At 43.2% G+C, this 22,551-nt stretch overlaps 1 protein-coding gene across 7 annotated transcripts in view; it reads left to right on the forward strand.

The window, feature by feature from the left end:
- Positions 1–21,857, forward strand: part of prkaca.S (protein kinase, cAMP-dependent, alpha catalytic subunit S homeolog) — a 51,250-nt gene extending 29,393 nt beyond the window's left edge. For 6 of the 7 annotated variants that reach the window (XM_041587443.1, XM_041587444.1, XM_041587442.1 and 3 more), the window contains exons 3-11: positions 2,995–3,056; positions 4,611–4,739; positions 4,862–4,960; positions 5,073–5,155; positions 9,757–9,883; positions 10,177–10,272; positions 17,864–17,986; positions 18,266–18,430; positions 20,166–21,857. In XM_041587443.1, coding sequence (XP_041443377.1) covers positions 2,995–3,056; positions 4,611–4,739; positions 4,862–4,960; positions 5,073–5,155; positions 9,757–9,883; positions 10,177–10,272; positions 17,864–17,986; positions 18,266–18,430; positions 20,166–20,291 — 1,010 coding nt within the window. In that variant the 3' untranslated portion in view covers positions 20,292–21,857. The remainder of the gene's footprint in view (positions 1–2,994; positions 3,057–4,610; positions 4,740–4,861; positions 4,961–5,072; positions 5,156–9,756; positions 9,884–10,176; positions 10,273–17,863; positions 17,987–18,265; positions 18,431–20,165) is intronic. The other variant, NM_001099869.2, reaches the window with a different exon arrangement.
- Positions 21,858–22,551: the final 694 nt, after the last annotated feature.

A 22,551-nucleotide genomic window follows, 5' to 3' on the forward strand; every position in this document is an offset into this window, starting at 1 on the left:
CAACCAGCCAACCTACTAAATGGAAAATGTTGCTCAAGGACAGATTGGGCCATAGTCACCACGGACGCCAGCCTGCGAGGCTGGGTAGGGGTATTCCAACAAAGGTCAGTGCAAGGCCAGTGGTCCGCTCTCGAGGCGAAGCTACACAGGGCTGTTTACCTGTCCATCACACACTGGACATAACTGCTCCGCGACAGGCCAGTGAAAATTCAGTCGGACAACACGACAACGGTGGCCTATATCAATCATCAGGGAGGCACACGAAGCAACTCGGCTTGGCAAGTTGTGTCTTGACTACTTCACTGGGCAGAGGCCAACCAGTGTCAACTAACAGCAATCTACATCCCAGGCTAGTTAAACTGGGAAGGGAACTTCCTCAGCCGCCACTTCCTAGATCCAGGGGAAGGGTGTCTTCAAAGAACCGTTTTTCAGATACTTGTCGAACGCTGGGGACTTCCACAGATCAACCTCATGGCGTCCTGATTCAACCATCAGGTGGACTGCTTTTACACCAGGTACAGAGATCCTCAAGCGTTCTCAGTGGACGCGATGACAACCCCCTGGAATTTCGATCTCGTGTATATTTTCCCTCCAATACCCATGATTCATGCTAGTCTACGCTGCCTGCTACTGTTCTGCACAACGGCCATAGTGATCGCACCTTACTGGCCCAGGAGAGCATGGTTTTCCGATCTAATACATCTCTCCACTGATACCGGACCTCCTCAGCCAGGGTGATTCTCGCCACCCTGATTTGGGAAAACTAGCGCTCATGGCATGGCTCTTGAGAGCGCCATCTGGCTAGAAAAAGGGTTTTCATCCAAAGTAATGACCATGCTGCTACAGGCCCGCAAGAGCGTCACTGCAGCCACGTTATCACTGTATCTGGAAAATTTATAACCGTTGGTGCACAGACTCCGACCAGAAACCTTTCAAAATGAACATACCAGTTCTCCTTGATTTTCTACAGCAAGGTCTAGATAAAGGCTTAGGGGTCAGTTCCCCAAAGGTCGTCGGCCCTTTCTCTATTTTTCCAGCAGCGGCTAGCGTTGCATCCGGACGTCAAGCCGCAGGACATATTACCGTATATACTGTTGGTTATATGAAGGATTAACAGTGATGGCAATATCACACAGCACCCTCTGCACATGGTAGTGGGACAATGCACACAGTAATCCGTTTGGCAATTCTCTGTCACCATCAACTTTGCAAAAAAGTCTGGTTGATTGCGGGGGGGGGGGTCGCTTTGGCGGAATGTGCGCTGCTGGGAGACAGGGCTGTAGTTGTGTCTAGGCTTATACTCGAGTCAATACGTTTTCGTAGGTAAAATTAGGTATCTCGGCTTCTACTCGAGTATATACAGTAAACCTCCATACAAATGTCCTGTACCACCATGGGACTTAAACGTAGTGCTCCAAGCTCTACAGTTTCCGCCATTTGAGCCATTGGCTTCTATTGATCTCAAATTGCTTACCTGGAAAGTGGCATTCCTGGTAGCCATATGCTCAGCAAGACGTGTCTCAAAACTAGGTGCTCTTGGTTATAAACCACCTTTCTGCATTTTCCATGAAGACAGTCTTATTACGCACTCTACATTCCTGCCTAAAGTAGTAATCAAGAGATCAATCTCCCATCTCTTTGCCCTCATCCAAAGTCTACTAAAGAACGTCAATTACACAGCCTAGATGTAGTCAGGGCGCTCAAGTTCTACATCCACAGAACTAAGGACTTTCGAACATCAGACTCCCTCTTAGTACGCTATGGAAAGGAACTCGGGCTTCTAAAGCATCCATCGCAAGATGGATTAAAAGCCTTATCATTCTGATCTACCAAAACAAAGGCAAACATATACCTTTTAAGGCATCTGCTCACATAACCAGAGCCCTCAGCACATCCTGGGCCCAACTACACGATGCCTCAGCTGAACAGATTTGTAAGGCCGCAACATGGACCTCACTGCATACATTTACAAAGATTTAGAAGTTTAATGTTTTTTCCTCATCTGATGCGGCTTTCGGCCGCAAAGTTCTTCATTCAGTTGTGGGGTAAGCCTTGCACCCTCAGTTGCCCATGTTAGGGCTAGATCACACTCTTCTCCTGTACCTAGACTCCTTCCACACGTTTTCTTCTCCTTACCTACTAATCCCACCCACTCTACAGCTTTGGGAAGGACCCATCGGTCACCTGTGCTGCCTCGGGACGTACCGAGAAAAGGGAATTTACTTTACTCACCAATAAAGCCTTTTCTCTGAGTCCCGTTATGGCAGCACAGGGAGTTTCCACCCTTGAGCTATTTTTTCTCCTCTGCCTGTGTAAGCTGTGCTAGTCAGAACTGTTGAGGGTGGGGTTAATGCCGGGAAGAGGAGGAGACTAGGGGGAGAGCCTATTCTTTTTTTCTTATTGCCATCCTGCCTCCTGAAGGGAAGAGTGCATCGGTCACCTGTGCTGCCATAACGGGACTCAGAGAAAAGGCTTTATCGGTGAGTAAACTAAATCCCCTTTTCTCATCCAAATCAATGCATGGGTGCTAGGGTAATCAGGACCCTAGCAACCAGATTGCTGAAGTTGCAAACTGGAGAGCTGCTGAATAAAAAGCTAAATAACTCAAAAAACACACATTATAAAACCAATTGTAAATTGTCTCAGATTATCACTGTCTATCATACTAAAAGCTAATGTAAGGGTGAACGACCCCTCTAAGACCCATCATATGGCTATAAGACCCCGACTGTAGAAGTGTAGCTATGCCCTGACTTTCTGGGTACTGATCTGAGCCATATGCCTTTGGATTTGGAGACAGGCATACGAACCCTGTCTCGTTGGCTGCTCACATAAAAGCCAACACTGTTGATCTAAAACTTTCTCTGCCCTTGATATATCCCTTCCTTCCTTCCTTCTCTCTCTCCAGTGTGCCATTTGTTTTTTAATTAACCCCTTCATTCTCTTTTTTTTATCTCTCTCTGCCTCTCTCTCTCTCAATCTCTCTCTCACCAGTGAAAGAATTTCTGGCAAAAGCAAAAGAAGATTTTCTGAAAAAATGGGAGAGTCCAGCACAGGTAAAGAAACCCTTGCTGTTATGAGGGGTAGTTGGGTGGATTAAGGTAACGGCAAGAACCAAATTTGGTCAAGGTCTTAGAAACCATGGCAGCCAATTGGGTGTGTGCTTTAAATTAGATATTATAGATATATTAGATATACTAGATAAAGATATACTAGATAAAGATATACTAGATAAAGATATACTAGATAAAGATATACTAGATAAAGATATATTAGATAAAGATATACTGTATTAGATAAAGATATACTAGATATAGATATACTGTATTAGATAAAGATATACTAGATATAGATATAGATTAATAGAGAGAGAGAGAGACACTATAGGCCAGTTCATGTGACGTCAGTGGTAGGAAAGCTTTTCAAAGGGTTAATAAAGGATAAGATACTGGATAGCAAATCATAATACTATGAGTTTGTGCCAGCATGGTTTTATGAGTAATAGATCTTCCCAGACTAACTTAATTTCTTTTTATGAGAAAGTAAGCAGGGATCTCGATTCTGGGATGGCAGTGGATGTGATTTATTTAGACTTTGCTAAAGCATTTGATACAGTGCCACACACTGTTGCTGGTTAAATTAAAGGAACAGTAACGTCAAAAAATAAGTATTTTAAAGTAATGAAAATACAATGCAGTGTTGCCCTGCACTGGTAAAACTGTTGTGTTTGCTTAAGAAACACTACTATTGTTTATATAAATAAGCTGCTGTGTAGCAATGGGGGCAGCCATTCAAAGGAGAAAAAGCTCAAGTTACACAGCAGATAGCAGATAAGCTCTGTCTGTCTAATGTTGTTATCTGTTATCCATTCGTTAACCTGTGCCTTTTAGCCGTTTTTCAATTTCCGCCATTGCTCCACAGCCGCTTGTTTATATGAACTATAGTAGTGTTTCTGAAGCAAACAGATCAGTTTTACCAGTGCAGGGCAACACTACATTATATTTACATTACTTTAAAACACTTACATTTTTTGGTGTTATTGTTCCTTTAAGGAATGTTGGCCTGGAACATAGTATTTGTACCTGGATAGAGAACTGGCTAAAAGATTGGTGGTAAATAGAACATTTTCTAATTGGCCCAGTGTTGTTAGTGGCATACCGCAGGGCTCTGTACTAGGTCCCTTGCTTTTCAACTTGTTTATTAATGACCTGGAGGTGGGCATTGAAAGTACTGTATTTTTCCAGATGATACTAAATTGTGCAGAACTATAGGTTCCATGCAGGATGCTGCCACTTTGCAGAGTGATCTGTCTAAGTTGGAAAACTGGGCAGTAAACTGGAAAATTAGGTTCAATGTTGATAAATGCAAGGTTATGCACTTTGGCAAAAATAATATAAATGCAAGTTATATACTAAATGGCAGTGTGTTGGGAGTTTCCTTAAATGAGAAGGAGAGATAGATATATATATATATAGAGAGATAGATAGATAGATATAGAGAGAGAGAGACAGAGAGAGAGATAATAGATATACAGGTAGTTATAGCCTATATGCATGTGGCATAGAATTCTAAGTTTATTTTCCCTTGAACCTTCCTTTCCATGTTTTCAGAACACAGCAAATCTGGACCAGTTTGAGCGAATGAAAACTCTTGGCACCGGGTCGTTTGGGCGCGTAATGCTGGTCAGGCACAAAGAAAATGGCAGTCACTTTGCTATGAAAATCTTGGACAAGCAGAAGGTATGGTGTCGGTATTTTATGTTTCTATATCTACCCCTTGTTTAGCTTTACACCACCTTTGGTGGTGGAGGTTTGTTTGGGGAGAACCCAGTTCCAGTTTGTAATTCCGATTGCCCCACCAGGTGGTGAAGTTGAAGCAGATTGAGCACACGTTGAATGAGAAACGGATACTGCAGGCTGTGAATTTCCCATTCCTTGTGCGGCTGGAGTATTCGTTTAAGGTAAGTCGGAGTGAAAAGTTGGGCAGAATAGTTTGAAATTTCTGAATTATTGCCTCGCCTTTTATAATGTTTCTTATATTATCCTGCCTGTTTCTGTTCTTCTTGCCCTCAGGATAACACCAATCTGTATATGGTCATGGAGTATGTAGCCGGCGGGGAGATGTTCTCTCATTTGCGCAGAATCGGGCGCTTCAGGTAGGTACAACCCTGACCCATAGGTACACTTAGCTTATTTATATAAACAATAGTTGTGCAGTTTTACCAGTGCAGGGCAACACTGCATTATATTTTTATTACTTTAAAATACTTTCATTATTTGATGTTACTGTTCCTTTAAAGTCTGGTCTTTCATAGATGTGTTAGTAACCAAGATCTTACACTATGGTCGCCTTCAAGGTCTGACTGGGCCAACGGGAAAAAATCCAGTGGTCCCTGCCAGCCCAGACACCCCCCTGGGGGTGGCGGGCACTGAAGGGGAGGTTGCGGCTGTGGCCGGGGTATGGAGGGGGCTTTGTGGCAGGGGGCTCCTTAGACTGCAGCCCCAGGCCCCCCCCCCAATCCGACCCTGGGCGCCTTTATTGTTCTTAATATTTTAGAATTCCCTCTGAGAAGCCCCCATCTATGGGCTGAACTTAGGTCAGGTCAGCCAATATCTCATAACCTGATATATTAAAAGGAACTCCGACTTCCAAACAAAATTTGATAAATAGGCCCACATATACCCATCACAGTTATCTGTTTCTTATGAATAATTGCCATTTTCTATGCTTAAATCCAGTTGTTTAACAGTTCTTCTCTTTTTGCATCATTTGAAGTCCTGGCAGGGAAAGAGGGACTAAAATACTGATGTTACGAATTGTAACAACTTCTGCACAGTTTACAGAGAGCATGCAGGAACTACATATCCCACAATGCATTGCACTGTGATGTTCCTTTCCTTATTGAAATCGCGTGTGCAGGGAATTGTGTGGGTTTGGAGGATGCAGGCTAAAGACAGATGGCTGCTGATACAAAGTAACGATAGTCGGCCAGATCAACAAAGTAGAGTCCTGTGTGGAACTAATTTCTAAGGCCCAAACCCACAACCCGAACTGCAACCCACATATTTACCCACTTTGATCCTCTACCCGACCCGAACCCGCAACTGCCTTATCCGCAACTAGGGTTGCCACTTTGCCGCTAAAAATGATGGCTGATCCCAATGGAAAAAGATAAATATATAGGAAGGCCTGTATTTTCTTTCAGAAAAGGTGGCAACCCTATCCGCAACCCACTAACCACCATCAAACAAAGCAGTGTTGCTGAAAACAAAAAAATTACATCATCAAAAATTGGCGGGGCAGAAACCAGTTTTATGATAATTTAAAAGGACTTAAATATAGACAATATAACATAAGATAAGAAATTTAGAAGAGAACCACAACCTGACCCGCATCTTTACCCCACAGCTGAAAATCCTACCCTCATTCCACAGGGTACCCAATTTTTTTGCGGGTAACCCGCGGGTACCCGACCCACTGCAGGAATCTACAGCAAAGTCAGACAGATCAGGGGCTAGGCTTAGGGAACTGTCAGAAACCATTAAAAATCATGAAAAGTTTGCATATTTTTTAATTGATGTATATTGCAAAGTTTCTTGAAATTATATTTACTATTCAAAAAGCTTAAGTTATGTTTTTGTGGCGCTCAGCAGGGCCAAACATAAGAAACACATTAACTGAATGTATGGATTTAGAACACTTCACAGGGTCGGCTACCCCTTCTCAGAGCTACTTTACAAAGGTAAAAAATTGGAGTTACACTTCAATATGAGAAAAACGTAATTGGAAAAAGTATTTATTTCTGATGAACAATCTGTGAACATCCCCTTTAACTTTCATAGGTTTAGATTTTGATGTTCTCATAATGGTTTACATCCATCCCAGCTACCCTCCTCCTTTCAGTCAGTGCTAGTTCTCACACCAGGATGTTACTTGTTCCCTCTCGCAGCTGCTGTGGGCGAGACCCACTGGCATTTTGAGGAAGTTCTGGCCTGTGTTGAACATTTTCTGTCTCGTTTATCAGTGCACTCTGCTTATCTTAATATTTGCATAGACAATTATAGAGACTGAGAATATACCCATACACCCATTTGCAGAAGTACGCCACCATTCTCATACCCTTTATATGGCACTTTATTGTCCATAATTCACATCAGTCTCGGTGATGCTTACAGTCTTCTTTCTCTTTCACATGCACTTACATACACACATACTCACGCCTGGAGCTGAACATTAAACTATACCCCTCAAACAATGTAAGTCTCTGTAAAATTATTGCATAAAACAGTTCATTTGTAAAACCCTGCTTCATGTAAATAAACCATTTTCATAATACAGAAACCAGTGCAATTAGTATCAGAATTTAATAATCAGCCTTGTAGCATCATCTTATATTACAGACCAATATTCATTTTCTGCTTGATAATTTGTGACAACCCCTAAGCTTAGTTTATCAACAGCTGCTCAGAGCCCACTGAGCATGTACTGTAAGTGTTAGACACTTTCCAAGATGGTGACCCCCTGGATCATTTGTGCTATTGAGAAGCTGAAACTTTAAGCTAGTGCAATAAGTTCAGTATATAAAATATGCCATTTTTTAGCCACATTTATTTTTAGGTTTTAGTCAAATACAAGAGGTCCTCTGCACTCAACCCATTATCAATATATTTAAGACAGAGACATTTTGTGCATACTGCTACTGAAAAATGCCTTACCCTTTAAACAACACATGGATTGCAATATATTTAAGCTGGCCAACTACCTCAAAGTCATCCCATATCTGGCCAGTCCTATGCTTAATTTTCATCTGATTCATTAAGAATTCAATTGCTTAATTGTACATTTTACAAAGGGACTAAGTTTTACCTGCAACTTACTAGCTGCTTTCAAAGTAAAACTCCCAAACTTGGCTGCCCTTTTATTAGACAACAGTGGGATCACTATAGCTGGGAAGGGTGGGAGCTACAACATGGAGCTGGTCACTGCTCCTGTATAACTATAACAAACAAGGGAAAGTTGTGCTCACCACTATTTTTTAAAATCATTAGGCGGGGGTGCAATGAGGGTGTGACCACAAAATACATATAGTCAAATACAAGAGGTCCTCTGCACTCAACCCATTATCAATATATTTAAGACAGAGACATTTTGTGCATACTGCTACTGAAAAATGCCTTACCCTTTAAACAACACAGGGATTGTTTGTCCATATATTGCAATATACTGTATTTATTACTAGTAAGTTGCAGGTAAAACTTAGTCCCTTTGTAAAATGTATAATTAAGCAATTGAATTCTTAATGAATCAGATGAAAATTAAGCATAGGACTGGCCAGATATGGGATGACTTTGACGTAGTTGGCCAGCTTAAATATATTGCAATATATGGACAAACAATCCCTGTGTTGTTTAAAGGGTAAGGCATTTTTCAGTAGCAGTATGCACAAAATGTCTCTGTCTTAAATATATTGATAATGGGTTGAGTGCAGAGGACCTATTGTATTTGACTATATGTATTTTGTGGTCACACCCTCATTGCACCCCCGCCTAATGATTTTAAAAAATAGTGGTGAGCACAACTTTCCCTTGTTTGTTATTTTTAGGTTTTAGTTCTCCTTTAAAATGTATTTCTGTAAGTTCATGATGACCACGGTGAATGTTGGAGCTTCTGCCATAGGATGCCGAGGCTTATCTTCCAAGGACCCTCTTATGGGCATGTATTGTAGGAAAATTGGCAGAACGAGACTGAAGTCTGATGCTTTGCATGGATAGAAAATAGTTAATCCATATGGGAATATGGATTCTATTCTCCGGCTCCTTTCTCTCAGTGACACTTGCAAGTCCCATTAAAGCAACTCATTGCCGTGTGCCTACTGTGATATCAATGTCGGTGTCTCAGGGCTTTCCCTTGGTGGCATCTATGTCACCAGCGCCTGCTATTCCAAACAATCTGTTTACATGGCCATTGGACTCACTGTAATCAATCTCTGTAATATTGGCTGTATTGCATCTGTTGTTCTGGAACCTCATTGGGAAGGAGCATGAGCTGAGTTTTCCTTCTCAGAAGGTCGTGGCTGGTGGCAGCTGGTGCAATGTTATCAAAGTTTTTCACTAAGATGGTGCGGATTCTGGTATTTGTATTTCCTCTTTTGTACACCCTCTTGTATTTCTGGAATTTTGTATTAACATAGTAAGTTAGGTTGAAAAAAAGACATACATCCATCAAGTTCAACCTTTTAACTCTATTTTAATTTGCCTAACTGCTAGTTGATCCAGAGGAAGGTGAAAAACGCAATTTGAAACCTGTCCAATTTGCCTCAGAGGGGATAAAAATCCTTCCGGACTCCAAAAAATGGCAATTGGACCAGTCCTTGCATCAACTTGTACTATGAGCTATCTTCCATACCCTTGTATTCCCTCACTTGATAAACACCATCAAACCCCTTCTTAAAGCTATCTAATGTATCACCCTGTATGACTGATTCAGGAAGAGAACTCCACAACTTCACAGCCCTCACTGTAAAAAAAAACCCTTCCGAATGATTATTATAAGATATATATATATATATATATATATATATATATATATATATATATATATATATATATATATATATATATATATATATATATATATATATATATATGTATAAAGAATTAGACTGTAATATAATGGGCAGGCAGCCAGTATTCATTAGAATGTGAGGTATTTGTACATTTCATTCTAACTAAAGCTTTGTTCCTTCTATTCTCACAGTGAACCTCATGCACGCTTCTATGCATCCCAGATTGTATTAACTTTCGAATATCTACACGCCCTGGATCTTATATACAGAGACTTGAAGCCAGAGAATCTTCTCATAGACCAGCAGGGGTATATCCAGGTAATGCTCCCCTCGTAGCAGCAGATGGGCAGCTTCCTTACAGATTCCTTGTGCAGATTCAGAAAACCCTCTAACTATATAATTTACATTATTGCAGTTCAGGGCATGTACCTAGTGTATCACTTACACCCGGCTTTATAAATATCCACTGACCAGACTAAGAACATTCTTTGGAGTCAAATGCCAATAATGAGCACAATTACTTTCCGTTGAATAATCAACATAAATCAATAGGGGCGCGTGGAGATATTTGGGAAACCAGATAAGTCTTTATGTTTCTTCATGTTTTCCAGGTGACAGATTTTGGATTTGCAAAGAGAGTGAAAGGGAGGACCTGGACCCTGTGTGGGACACCAGAATACCTTGCGCCAGAAATAATCCTTAGCAAGGTGAGTATGACCCTACCTGTAGGATGTTTCCTTGGCTTCATGCTCAGAGCTTCCTAGTATATAAGAGCTCTTTGTCACAGAACTGTTTGGACACCAAAGTAATTGCGTCACTGGCCCTGGTATATTTAGGACCTGCCATATTAGAGACTTTGTTTATCAGCCTCACACCCAGCATTACAGGCACAGTACAGATCAGGGAATTGGAACTCTCCGCTAAACACGCTCCTGGGATTAAAAATCCAAATCTTACCCCATCTGAGTCCATCTGCCCCTCTACAGCAGTCAGGGGACCTCCGAACACTGGTGCCAGCTGTACCGCAAAAGGACCAGCCTCAGGTGACTGCTGGCTGCGAAGTTCTAGCCGCGGCCTACTACTGCGAGTGAAGCCGCAGTCTCGTGTAGGTCCCTGCCACAGGCCGGCCTGTCCAGAAGCGCCAGACAGGTGGCGAAAATCACATAGACTGCCTAATCTGTACCACAGAAGGCAAGGTGGGACTCTTAGTGACCCTCCGACCACCTGGACTATTTCCCACGGATCCCTGGGGCACCTAACTCTACCACCAGAGCCTCTGCCTGTGAGGCAATATACAGAACTGCCCTTCTTTGGGTCCTGCTGGAGACTGTGGGGAAATTTAAAGAGCAGTCATAGCTCTCTTCACTGGGTCTCCTGTGTAGTAGCACTGTTTGCTCCCTCTACAAATTAACCCTACCACTGCCAGTCCAACACACCAAGTGAACTACAACACCCTGAAATGCAGAGCCCTACCACCAGGGTAAATACTCGCCTTACATTCTTTATGTAAGGCTAATCCTTCTGTGGCATCCACAACACACTGTGAAACAGCACCAACTCCTCTTAGCGACACCCCGTACACTGACATTAACCTGTCCTCCTCATAGGTAAATACGGGTCCAAACAAAAGACTCTGGAGCAATTTGCCAAAAAGCCTGAAAAGGTGGCCACCTCCCCACCAAGGGAAATAGAAGGGTGGATGAGAGACCTTATTCCCCCTCGCCCATGGCCACCCAACATGACCCGAGGGTAAAGATCCTGCTCTCAGCCGTAGCAAAATCACGCACTGCCTTTTCAACTCAGATTGAGAAGTTAAAATTTGATCTATCCCTACTGAGGGCAGATCTCCAAACAGTCAGAGAAAGGGTAAATAACATGGAGGCTCGTGTCTCTGAACTGGAAGACACTTGCAATCCAGTTCCTGACCAGATTTGACAGCTTATGCAACAAATTCAAAACCAGGCAGACCTCTTGAAAGACTATGAGAACCGCCAGAGGAGAAACAATCTAGGAACACTGGGACTATCCGAGAAAGCGGAATGCGCTGATCCAGTAGCCTTCATTGAAGAGTGGCTCAAAGCACAGATGGCATAACATGCACTCTCTAACTTCTTTGTAGTTGAACGGGCCCATAGGGTTCCTGGGCATCCGCCAGCTTCAGGAGCAGCCCGAGACCTTTCCTGCTAAAACTATTAAATTACAGAGACCGAGACGCGATCCTGGCCATGGCAAGAATCAAGAGAGATCTTCTACATGAGGGGAAAAGAATCTCCATTTACCCTGATTACTCTTCAGCCCTACAAAGGAAGCGCAATACCTTCACGGTAGTGAAAGGCAGATTGAGAGACTTACAATTAAAATACGCAATGCTGTACCCAGCCAAACTGAGAATAGTGGATGGCCCCAAAGCTGTTTTCTTCACCTCACCTGAAGAAGCAAATGCCCGGCTGGACCAAAGGCCTGGCCAGAGCCCTTGGGCCAGCCCCAGACGCTGATTCCAATTGTGGGAAAGGAGCCCTATCCTTCTAAGCCTGTTAATTGTTGTTGGGCCTCAGCTTCACAAGTGAAAGATGGTGGTTACATCTATGGGGGTGCCCAAGCCACAGTCATAGATTTAAACTGCGTAATACAACACCCACCCTTACGGACACATCATCACCAGTCCTTGCACCCTTTGATCAAGTATATGTTACTCTATATTCGGAGAGTTGTGACACCACTACACTTGCCGAGTCCATTTAAACATTCACTGGCCCTATCTGGACAATGGGGGAACTCGTGGGGCCACTTTTGTTTAATTCTCAATATCAAGGCTGAGTTATGACCAGTGACATATGTGGCATTGCTATTTATTTGTTCCCAGTTTCCTTGAAAGTGCCTTAAAGGTTTAAGTTTTGGGATAATGCCTGCCAATTTGGGCAGGGTGGGAAAGTGTTTAGTTCTGGGCAAATGTTTCTTGGGGGTGGGGAAAGGGGTAAATTATATGATGGGTTGTTTCTGTTTTCTTGTATATACATAAATGCTACTATGTGATTGATGCTTTACCTGGTGCAGGATGCAGTCATCCAGTTATAATGCCTTCCATACATTCAAATGGCGTCCTATAGCTTTATGTCCTGGAATGTCCGTGGACTTAACTCTAAATACAAACGCAGCCTTATGTGGTCATACCTGAAAAGTCATCCTCCCTCCATCCTGCTCCTACAGGAGACCCATCTGGTGGGGCAAAAACTTCTTGCCCTCAAAAAACCATGGGTGCGATGGGCCTTCTACGCCTCATTTTCCACACACTCCAGAGGTGTGTCTATCCTTATAAGGAAAAATCTCCCCTTTGAATTAATCAAACTAACAGACCAATATGGCAGATATATAATAATGGCTTGCCTTATTGCAAATAAACCTTTGACGGTGGTGAATGGATACGCTCCACTCCCATTTAATATTGCCCTATTAGAACTCCTAGGGAGGAAACTTGCTGACCTGCCTCCTGCACCAACCTGCATAATGGGGGATATGAACCAAGTTATGGACCTGTCAAATGATAGGCTGCACTCCACCACTACGGGTCCCACATACACCTAACACACTGGGCAAACGATCTACGTCTGTCTGACGTGTGGCGATGGAAGCACCCTGACACTAAGGCCTACTCTTGCCACTCTCTACCGCACAAAGCATTCTCCCGATAGACCTAGCCATGTCAACACCTGAGGTACTCCCTCTAGTGCAACAAATCTCCTATCTACCACAGTCCTTGTCCGATCATTCCCCCTACAACTGATACTACAGTGGCTCCCCCATCTCCAAACAAGCTTTACTTTACAGTTAACAGCGAATCTTTGATCATTGAGACAAAATAGTAGAAAACTTGTCATGTTGACCAAACAACAACTGACCTCCACAGCCATACCAAGAATTCTGACCTCGAGCGGCACTATGGTTCATGAACCGCAAGTGATAGCTGAACATTTACCAAATACTACAAATCTCTATATAGCTCCTCCACCACTTGCACCATACCACCGCTAACCCAATTCTTAGATTCCATACCTAAACTACCTCCTGCGGCAAGTGCATGGCTTGACGCACCCATAACCATTGAAGAAGTGAGGTCAGCAATACAAACCTTACCCTCCAACAAAACCCCAGGATTAGATGGGCTCCCCCCAGATTGGTACAAGTCTCTAGATGAGTTGGTCTCTCCCCACCTCCTCGAAACTTTCCAGGCTGCTTGGGACTGTGTGTCCCTGCCACCATCATTTCTAGAAGCCGTCATAATAGTTATCCCCAAACCTGGCGTATGTAGCTCATACTGACCAATATCTCTCATTAACACTTGACGCGAAAATACTAGCCATGTGGCTCACGCGGCCCATCACAAAACTAATACAGCCAGACCAATCAGGTTTTATGCCAGGGAGGGCAACTGACTTTAACCTCCGACGTCTTTTTACAAACATCCCACAGTAACAGCAACACTCGGGCAGTAGTAGTCTCCCTTGGCTCAAAAAAGGCCTTTGACTCTGTGGAGTGGGACTACCTCTGGCAAGTACTCCACAAATTTGGTCTCGGAAATAGATTTATAAATTGGGTTAAACTGCTATACAGGTATCCAACGGCCAAAATTAGAGTGAACAATGTTATCTCTGAACCTTTCCAGCTTGTAAGGGGAACTAGACAAGGCTGCCCCCTTCCCCTGTCCTCTTTGCAATGGCAATCAAACCCCTAGCTAATTCTGATAGGTGACTGTCCAACCATACAAGGGCTCCAATACGTCAACATTACTGAAAAGGTGTCCCTCTTTGCAGATGATATACTTATATACCTAGGTGACTCAGAATACTCTCTTTCCACCCTTCTCACCACAGTACAGAACTTTGAGAAGTATTCTGGGCTGAGAATTAATTAGGAAAAATCACAACTCTACACCGTTGATTCTAATCCCCCAGCACTACCACCCACAGGCCTACGCCTAAAGTGGACCAACTCATTCAAATACCTGGTTGTCCATATACACACAGACCCACACTCCTTTATACAACACAATCCAGACCCAATCATTGACTCTCTTTCCGGTATCCTTAAACACTGGGCTAATCTCCCACTGATGCTATGGGTGTGAGTAAGTATCATCAAAATGATCTACTTACCTAAACTTTTGTACATTTTCCATAACACTCCATTCACTATTCCCTGTTATTTTTGTAGGAAACAAAATTATACTTCCATTTATTTGGGCCAAGAAGACACCACATATTTCCTGGGAAAGACTTACGGCCCCTATCACAAAAGGGGGACTGGCCTTTCCACACTTTTATTTATATAACCTGGCCTCCCAGATCTACTACTTGCAATGGTGTTTCTCCCCCAACCCCTACAATCCCAACATGATCCTCCATCCTCCATTTGATTGACTGCCTTGGAACCAACCCTACAGGCATCCTTCTGACATGGTGACTCTACTAAGCACTCTCGCCACCCCACACAAGGCAAGGTCAATGGTGCTAAAACTTCTGGGCCACCCGGTACCTCATCTGTCGCCCAACCTTCCCTTTTGGGGCAACTCACTACTCCCTCACTTACATGACCTGCCTGATTTTGGGTACTGAACACGCCTAGGCCTAAAAAGGCCATCTGACCTAGTTCCAAACAAGCAGTTTCCCACACTCCATGAACTACAAGAGCGGTTTCCCGGTCAACAAATCCAACTCTAGATACTTCCAACTCAGGCACAGTTCCACACACTTACCCCAACAATGTCCATGGCCAATATAGAGAATACTCTCTTATCACCCCTCCCCTGGCAAACTACTGTCTAGAACAGGGCTGTCCAACTGGCGACCCCCCCTAATGTGGCCCTCCACATCAAAGTCTGCCTGCTGTGTCTGTTTACCATATGTAAAATTTAAAAGGTATCACTACAGAGATTAACTGGCCCCTGCATTGTCTAAACCTCAAATTAAGACTAATCCCCTGTATTGTTCACACCTGTGATCCCCCTGCATTGAACACACTTGTGACACCTCTATTGTTCACTCCCCTAAAGCCCTGTACTGTTCACACCTGAGACCCATTCTGAAACTGCCCACATTGTTCTCCTGTTCACACTTTATTTCAAAATGCTAATGGACACCAGCCCTGTGTCACTGTATGTAGTACATATTAGACTGGTCCTGATTCCTGTCTCCTGCTCTGTTCTGTCTTCCCTATGCTGCCTGTGTGTGTCATACTTTGGTATTTGTTCTGGGAGTTTGTTAGCATTTGAAAATTATTGTTAGTGGCCCCTAAGGTGTTTAATCATATGCTGGGGTACTGTATTATACACAGGGGAGGAGGAGATATATGGATTTAAGGGTATGTCTTAATATGACTTAGCTTTTTTCACATATGAGCCAGGGCAGGCACAAGGTAGTTTGGCACCCTAGGCAAGAGCTTCAAACAGTGCCCCCTGTCCTGCATTACCATTTCCCTCCTTACCATGATGGTTTTTAAATGAAGAGCGCAAGAAAATGTACAATGCTTTTTCATTTATATTACTGCCCCCTCTACCTGTGCAAGCTCAGCAGCCATCCATCATACAGCCCTCCTGCAGCCATCATATTGCCCCCAATCTTTACCTGTGTCAGCAGCAGCCAAAAATAAATCTGATCATATCATATTGCCCCCCAGTATTTATTTACCTGTACCAGCGCCCAGCAGCAACGGCAAACATATGGGCCCCAAATCTGTACCTGGCTGTGCCATCGGGAAGCTTCAAACTTCACAGTAATAGAAAGAATGTCTTCAGTTCAGTGCAACTGTGCAAGGCTGAGAGCAGCGAGAGTGAGCCACACCAAGCAGGCCACCAGCTCTCTGCTTCTCTCTGTCATCACATCAGTGACGTCATTGACGCGTGTATGCATATCGCGGTGCACCGCACAGAAGGAGCTATTATTTGCCGGCAAGAAGGAGAAGGGGAAGGAGATAGACTCCACCCAACTGGGTGACCATGATTACTGAAACAAATTATTAAATAAACACTTAAAAAAGTGCGCCCCTCAATGATGGCACCCTAGACAGCCGCTTACTCTGCCTACCCCTAGTTCCGGCCCTGATCCCTGTGAGCACCAACCATTTGGTTTTTGGGTGTGCTATTAATGTGGACATGGTCTTGCGGTAACATGGGTGTGGTTTAAAGTGGGTGTGGCCTAAAAACAGGGAGTGGCTAACACTGGCTTCCGTTATCGGCCCTCCACCATGTAGATTGGAAAAATTCTGGCCCTCGGTACCATAGAAGTTGGACAGCACTGGTCTAGAATATAACATCATGGTAACGGTCACAATCCCCTTTGATAGAGTCAACCGCCTATGGTCACAGGACATTCCTGATCTTATCCAAGAGCAATGGGAAGAGGAAATAGAAACGGCCTACAGCTTCCTAATTTCGATAAGGGACAGACTGATACAATACAAGGTACTTCACCAAGAATACATAACCCCTCTTAAACTGAAAAAATTTGAAAAAAGACAAGATGATCAGTGCCCTCGATGTAAACTTCCAGGTGCCAATTTTATCCATATGATCTGGTTCTGTCCCCCGGTGCAGTTATTCTGGACCAAGGTATTGGAGACCCTGGGCACTGAACTGGACACACCACAGATAGTCGACCCGGTGGTATGCCTACTGGCAGTGATTGATGATCTAATACCAACCAACGTGGCCAGAACGCGGTTATGCTCCCTTATGTTCTACGCAAAAAAAAAAGGCATTATGCACGCCTCCTACAATACCCTTCTGGAGACGACTGATAGATGGAGCTCTTCCATTAATTAAATTGACATATAAAACAAGAGGGGCACCAGACAAATTCGACACAGTGTGGGGGGCCTAATGTGACCCAGTCTCCCTGGTACACACTTGATCTACATCTCTTTGCTTTATATCCTCATTTCCACATAGGTACTATTAACTACTGTTATGAACAACAGCTATAGACAAGACACTGTATCTGTACCAATATAAATTTCAGTTATTATAATCAATCGCAACTGTAATACGTATATTATTCTTGTTTTGTGTCGTGTTAAAACAATAAAATTTTATCTTAAAAAAAAAAAAAAAGCTAACCACAAAAAAAATTAAAACCAAATTGTCTTAAATTATTAATGTGTGTCATACTAAAAGTTTGTAGGTGAAAAAACTCTTGAAGGGTTAAATTTCTGCAGCCTTTAATGGGAAGTCTAGTAACATGAGAGCAAAAGATGACTTGTAAATATCTCCTGTATGAGCCTATTTGAGTGCTTTGTTCTGTCTTTCAGGGTTATAATAAGGCAGTGGATTGGTGGGCCCTAGGAGTCCTGATTTATGAGATGGCTGCTGGGTATCCTCCATTTTTCGCTGATCAGCCCATTCAGATCTATGAAAAAATAGTATCGGGGAAGGTGAGTCCAAGCTTGTTCCTATATCTTAACCTTACTCTGTTCACCTTCTTTCCTCCCTATTCATATTCCAGTAGCATACCATTCTTAGCACTTTGAACCTTCCTATCGTTCCGTATTTGTCCTCCCTTGCAATCGTATTCCCCCCACCCTGCATCAGTACAGTCTAGACCATTGTTTGCACACAAATCAGGACTCCCAATGTTTTTGTCCATGCCCCCCCCACCACATGATTCTTTTTATGCTTTATCCTTTTTGTTACATTTGTTTTTCTCCCTGCAGGTCCGGTTCCCCTCTCACTTTAGCTCCGACCTGAAGGATCTTCTCAGAAATCTTTTGCAAGTTGATCTGACTAAGCGTTTTGGGAATTTGAAGAACGGTGTCACAGACATCAAGGGACACAAATGGTTCAGTACAACGGACTGGATTGCAGTCTACCAGAAAAAGGTGACGGGATGGATAGAGACACAAGATTGTGTTATAGCTGCCGGGTGGGGAGTCCATTGTGTGCTGGGAAGTTCAGTGGAAAGAGATACTCTCCTCCAGATTTACATCCCTTCCCAACAAATGTACCAGAACCAATTACAGTCCAGAGATATATGCAAAGACAAGCCTAGAGTTGGTGAAAGGTATCCCTTGAGTGACAAAGAGAGACATGTTACAGACAGGCCATCTGGTCCCTGAGGAGTGATATTTTTCTTACCTGCCCAATTCCCTGTGCACCCAAAGTTGTTACAGTTCCAACTCCTTTATAATATACAGCTATCATTTTTTTCAGATTCCTATATTAGTGGCCCTCTCTCACAGACATCCAAGCTGCAACTAACTGTTCACAGTGCAAGGCTGTTTTGGGAGTTGCAGTTCAGCAGCAGCAGAAGGGTTTGGTGCACGGGTTGGATTCCTGAGATACATAGTAACATAGTAAGTTAGGGTGAAAAGACACACACAAATCAAGTTCAACCTTTTAAGTCTATATATAACCTGCCTAACTGCTAGTTGATCCAGAGGAAGGCGAAAACCCCTGTTTTGAAGCTTCTCCAAAGATGATGTTGTTATAACATTTGGACCCAAAGTAGTACTTTTATTAAAAGCAGTCAGTCTAGGCAGAAATCTTGACCCTCTTGTGGCAAACACCAAATCCAGTTCTGCTTGTGCTACAGTCTCCTGCTTTTAGCAAAGCTGCTTTTTTTTTTTTTTTTTTAAGGGAAATAAGCACCTGCATTCACCATGATCCCAATAAGTATGGATAGTATTTAATTGGATTTTTCCACCCAGTTAAAGGAGAACTCAAACCCCCACTAATAAAGGAGAACTCAAACCCCCACTAATAAATGCCCCAGTACCCTAAATAGTCCTTGCTCCCCTGCCCGCATAGGCGATAACAACTATAAGTGCCCCCTAAGCCTTTACTCACCTATAGGTGCAGAGTAAGAACAGCGGAGTTCATGAGTGCCATCTTCCAGCTCTTTTGTATTTTTTGGGTCATCTTCCTTCCCTTCGGCAATTTCCATCGCTTTTGGTGCATGAGCAGTTGCTACAAACCAGAAGACTGCTCCAACTATGCATGCACCAATATGGCACTTCCTGAATAAATCCGAAGTGCCAGAAGATGATGCCCATGAGCTCCGCTGCGTTTACTCTGCACCTATAGGAGAGTAAAGGATCAGGGGCACGTATAGGTGTTATCACCTATATGGGGATGGGGGGGGAGTATGTTGGGTACTGGGTAGGGGCTTTTATTAGTTGGGGGGGTTGAGTTCTCCTTTAAAACCTCTGCATAGTGAGTTCTCTTTATCCATATGCTTATGATACAGGCAGCCGGTAGGCAAGGATGTCATTATATTGAACGTTTTGATGCAAGTCTTTAAATCGCATATAAGCCAATCAGAATGTATAATGCTGTTTTTCCTAAATATAAACTCTGTCCTCAAGATAGCTGTAAAATCACCTGATCTGTCTGAACCAGCCATATAGTTAGTGACCCAGTGGCACTGCTCATGAGTGTTCTAGAGGGAAACCGAGGGCACCAGTATGTAAGTTAGTTTTTAAGGCGGCACACTTTCTCCTGCTGCCAACTATTACCGGTATGTTGCCAGTTTAGAGATGAGGAATGCTGTGTTAACTCCATCGTCTCACTTTCTAGCAGACTTGTGTTTATACCCCTAATATTTTTTCTTTGTAGGTGGAAGCTCCCTTCATCCCTAAATGTAAGGGTCCTGGAGACACCAGTAATTTTGACGACTATGAAGAAGAAGAAATCAGAGTTTCAATCACTGAAAAATGCGCTAAAGAATTCTCTGACTTTTAATTTGCACCCGTAAAGGCGGAGCAGTCACCAAACACGCCCATCAAGCAAGAGAGACCGTTGGAGCAAGCAGCTCTGACAGGCACACAACCACCTCTTCCCTTTCACACTACCCCATCCCTTCTAAGCTTATTGGTGGTGTAGCTCAGACATGGCACCCATCCTGTTTTATCCTGGATCTGGTGGTGCTGGTTCTGAGCACTTTTGTTTCTCTTTCTGTGACAGATTTGAGGGGCCAAGAATTTATTTAAATGTGACTGGATCCTCTGGGGTGGAGTCAGAACCTTGGGGGCAGAGCCTCAACCCTCAGAATGGGCGATGTATGGTTTCTTTTTTTTTTTTTTTTAACCATTTTCTTCGGAGCAAGCCAGCCACTGGTTTTTATTGATTAATTTACATAGTATATAAACAGAGAAACTGTTTTAATCTAAACATTTTCCTCCCCCATCAATATTCTTTTTCTTCATAGCCTATTGTAGAGGGATTTTTAATTTCAATGTGCCAGTTTTACCCAAAAATCTCCCTTTTTTGTCTTTACCTGTTTTTTCCAGCATCTTTGGTGTGGTGTTTCTTGTCCTTATATCTCTAAGCAAATAGCCAACCCTCTGCTTTGATACTAAAGTTAGAAATCTGGTGGTTGATCAGAAATGCATTACATAACACTCTCCGGGCATCTGCTGTTGGAATTGTACAATGGCCTCTCTTATGCCTTCTATTCATCCAGCACATTTTTCCCTATACAACTCAGTATTCACATTACCTGAACAGGTTTTGTCTGGGTGTCACATTGTTAGCGGTAGCCAATGAGACTGACGTGTCACATGACTACATCTAATGGGCACAACATTCCGTATTTATGCTGTGACCGAATTATCGCCATCATAGTCTCTGGGGTGTTGAATTTGTGAAGGTGCTTGATATTATACTCCATTGCAAAATCTTGGCCTTGGCTTCCTTATCCAATCATTGGCTTTACGAAATACGAACTCCCCATCACATTTAGAGGAGCAGTTTTTAGGAGGCCTTCCGCGCTAACTAGATGGGACCTGAGAAAACAGTTTCTTCTGTTTATATATGTCAGGGTGCAAATGACCATCACAGATTCACCTATACCATGTGACACGTTTGTGAGGAATTCTGGGTAGAAAGAGGGTTATTATTTAAGGCAGCCAACAGGTATAAAAGATTGCAATAGGTGGCTTATGCATCCAGTAAAGCATCGTAAAAGGCAATAAATCCTTGTACAGCTTTTAAGATCAATATTGTAGCAAACCATCGGATTGGTTACTTTTGGAAGTTCACAATTGTCTTATCCAAACACCCCCCCACACACACACACACACACTTGGAGTCAATCACTGCTTAGTCTGTAGACGGGCTGCTAGAGTCTAAGAGGACCGCCCTTATCACTGTAAATCTTACATCATGTTTCTCCTTCTGCTTTAGTTTTTATATGAATGGAATGCTATTGTAACTTGCACACACTCCATGCAGGCCAATGAATGAAGGGTTTGATTGGCACGGTGTACACAGATCAGTAGCGGCTCATACCCTAAGGCCCTGCTTTTGTTCAGGGGGCAATTACGAGGGCCTTCTTAAAGGACCAGTAACATCAAATTTTTTTTCTTCAAAATTCGTTAGTATAGAACGAAAAATAAACACCAAAGCAAATAAAACTTTTAAAATTGCAAAGCCTTTATTAAGAGATAACTTACCAAAACTCCTCTTCTAAAACAGCAAAATGGCGACCATCCATGCAGCGGTATTTGATTTCTTCCCCCTGGCTATTCTAGTGAAAGTATGTGAAGGAGGCTGAGGTCCGCTCTGCAGCACTTCCCCTATTCGGAGCGCCGAACCACAGGCATACAAGGGGTGGATACGGCTGTCTAATGCTGATCAATGCGCCCAGTTCGCTACACAGAATGGAATGGAACTTTAATTATTATTTAGCAAGTCGGCCCAATCATTGTGCGAGACCTGGGTGTTCTGGGGCACAGACTCGGGAGTTGCACTTGGTGGCTGGCTGATAGGCCATGTTACCTCCGGCATTAGAAAGCTGCTTTTCAATGAGTAAAGGCAGGAGGGGAGCAACGGGTGGGCTGTAGACTGACTAAAATTAACCCCTTGTGTTGGGGCCTGTAATGCACGCATGTCTGGAGATCTGATATACAGGTTGCAGAGACTGTGCCCTGACGTAAGGCATGGACTGGCTGACAGCCGGGATCTGAGCTAATACGGTGATAACTCATAGTAAATGCTCGTA

This window comes from Xenopus laevis, chromosome 3S (genome assembly GCF_017654675.1).
Source record: "Xenopus laevis strain J_2021 chromosome 3S, Xenopus_laevis_v10.1, whole genome shotgun sequence".
Classification (NCBI taxonomy): Eukaryota; Metazoa; Chordata; class Amphibia; order Anura; family Pipidae; genus Xenopus; species Xenopus laevis.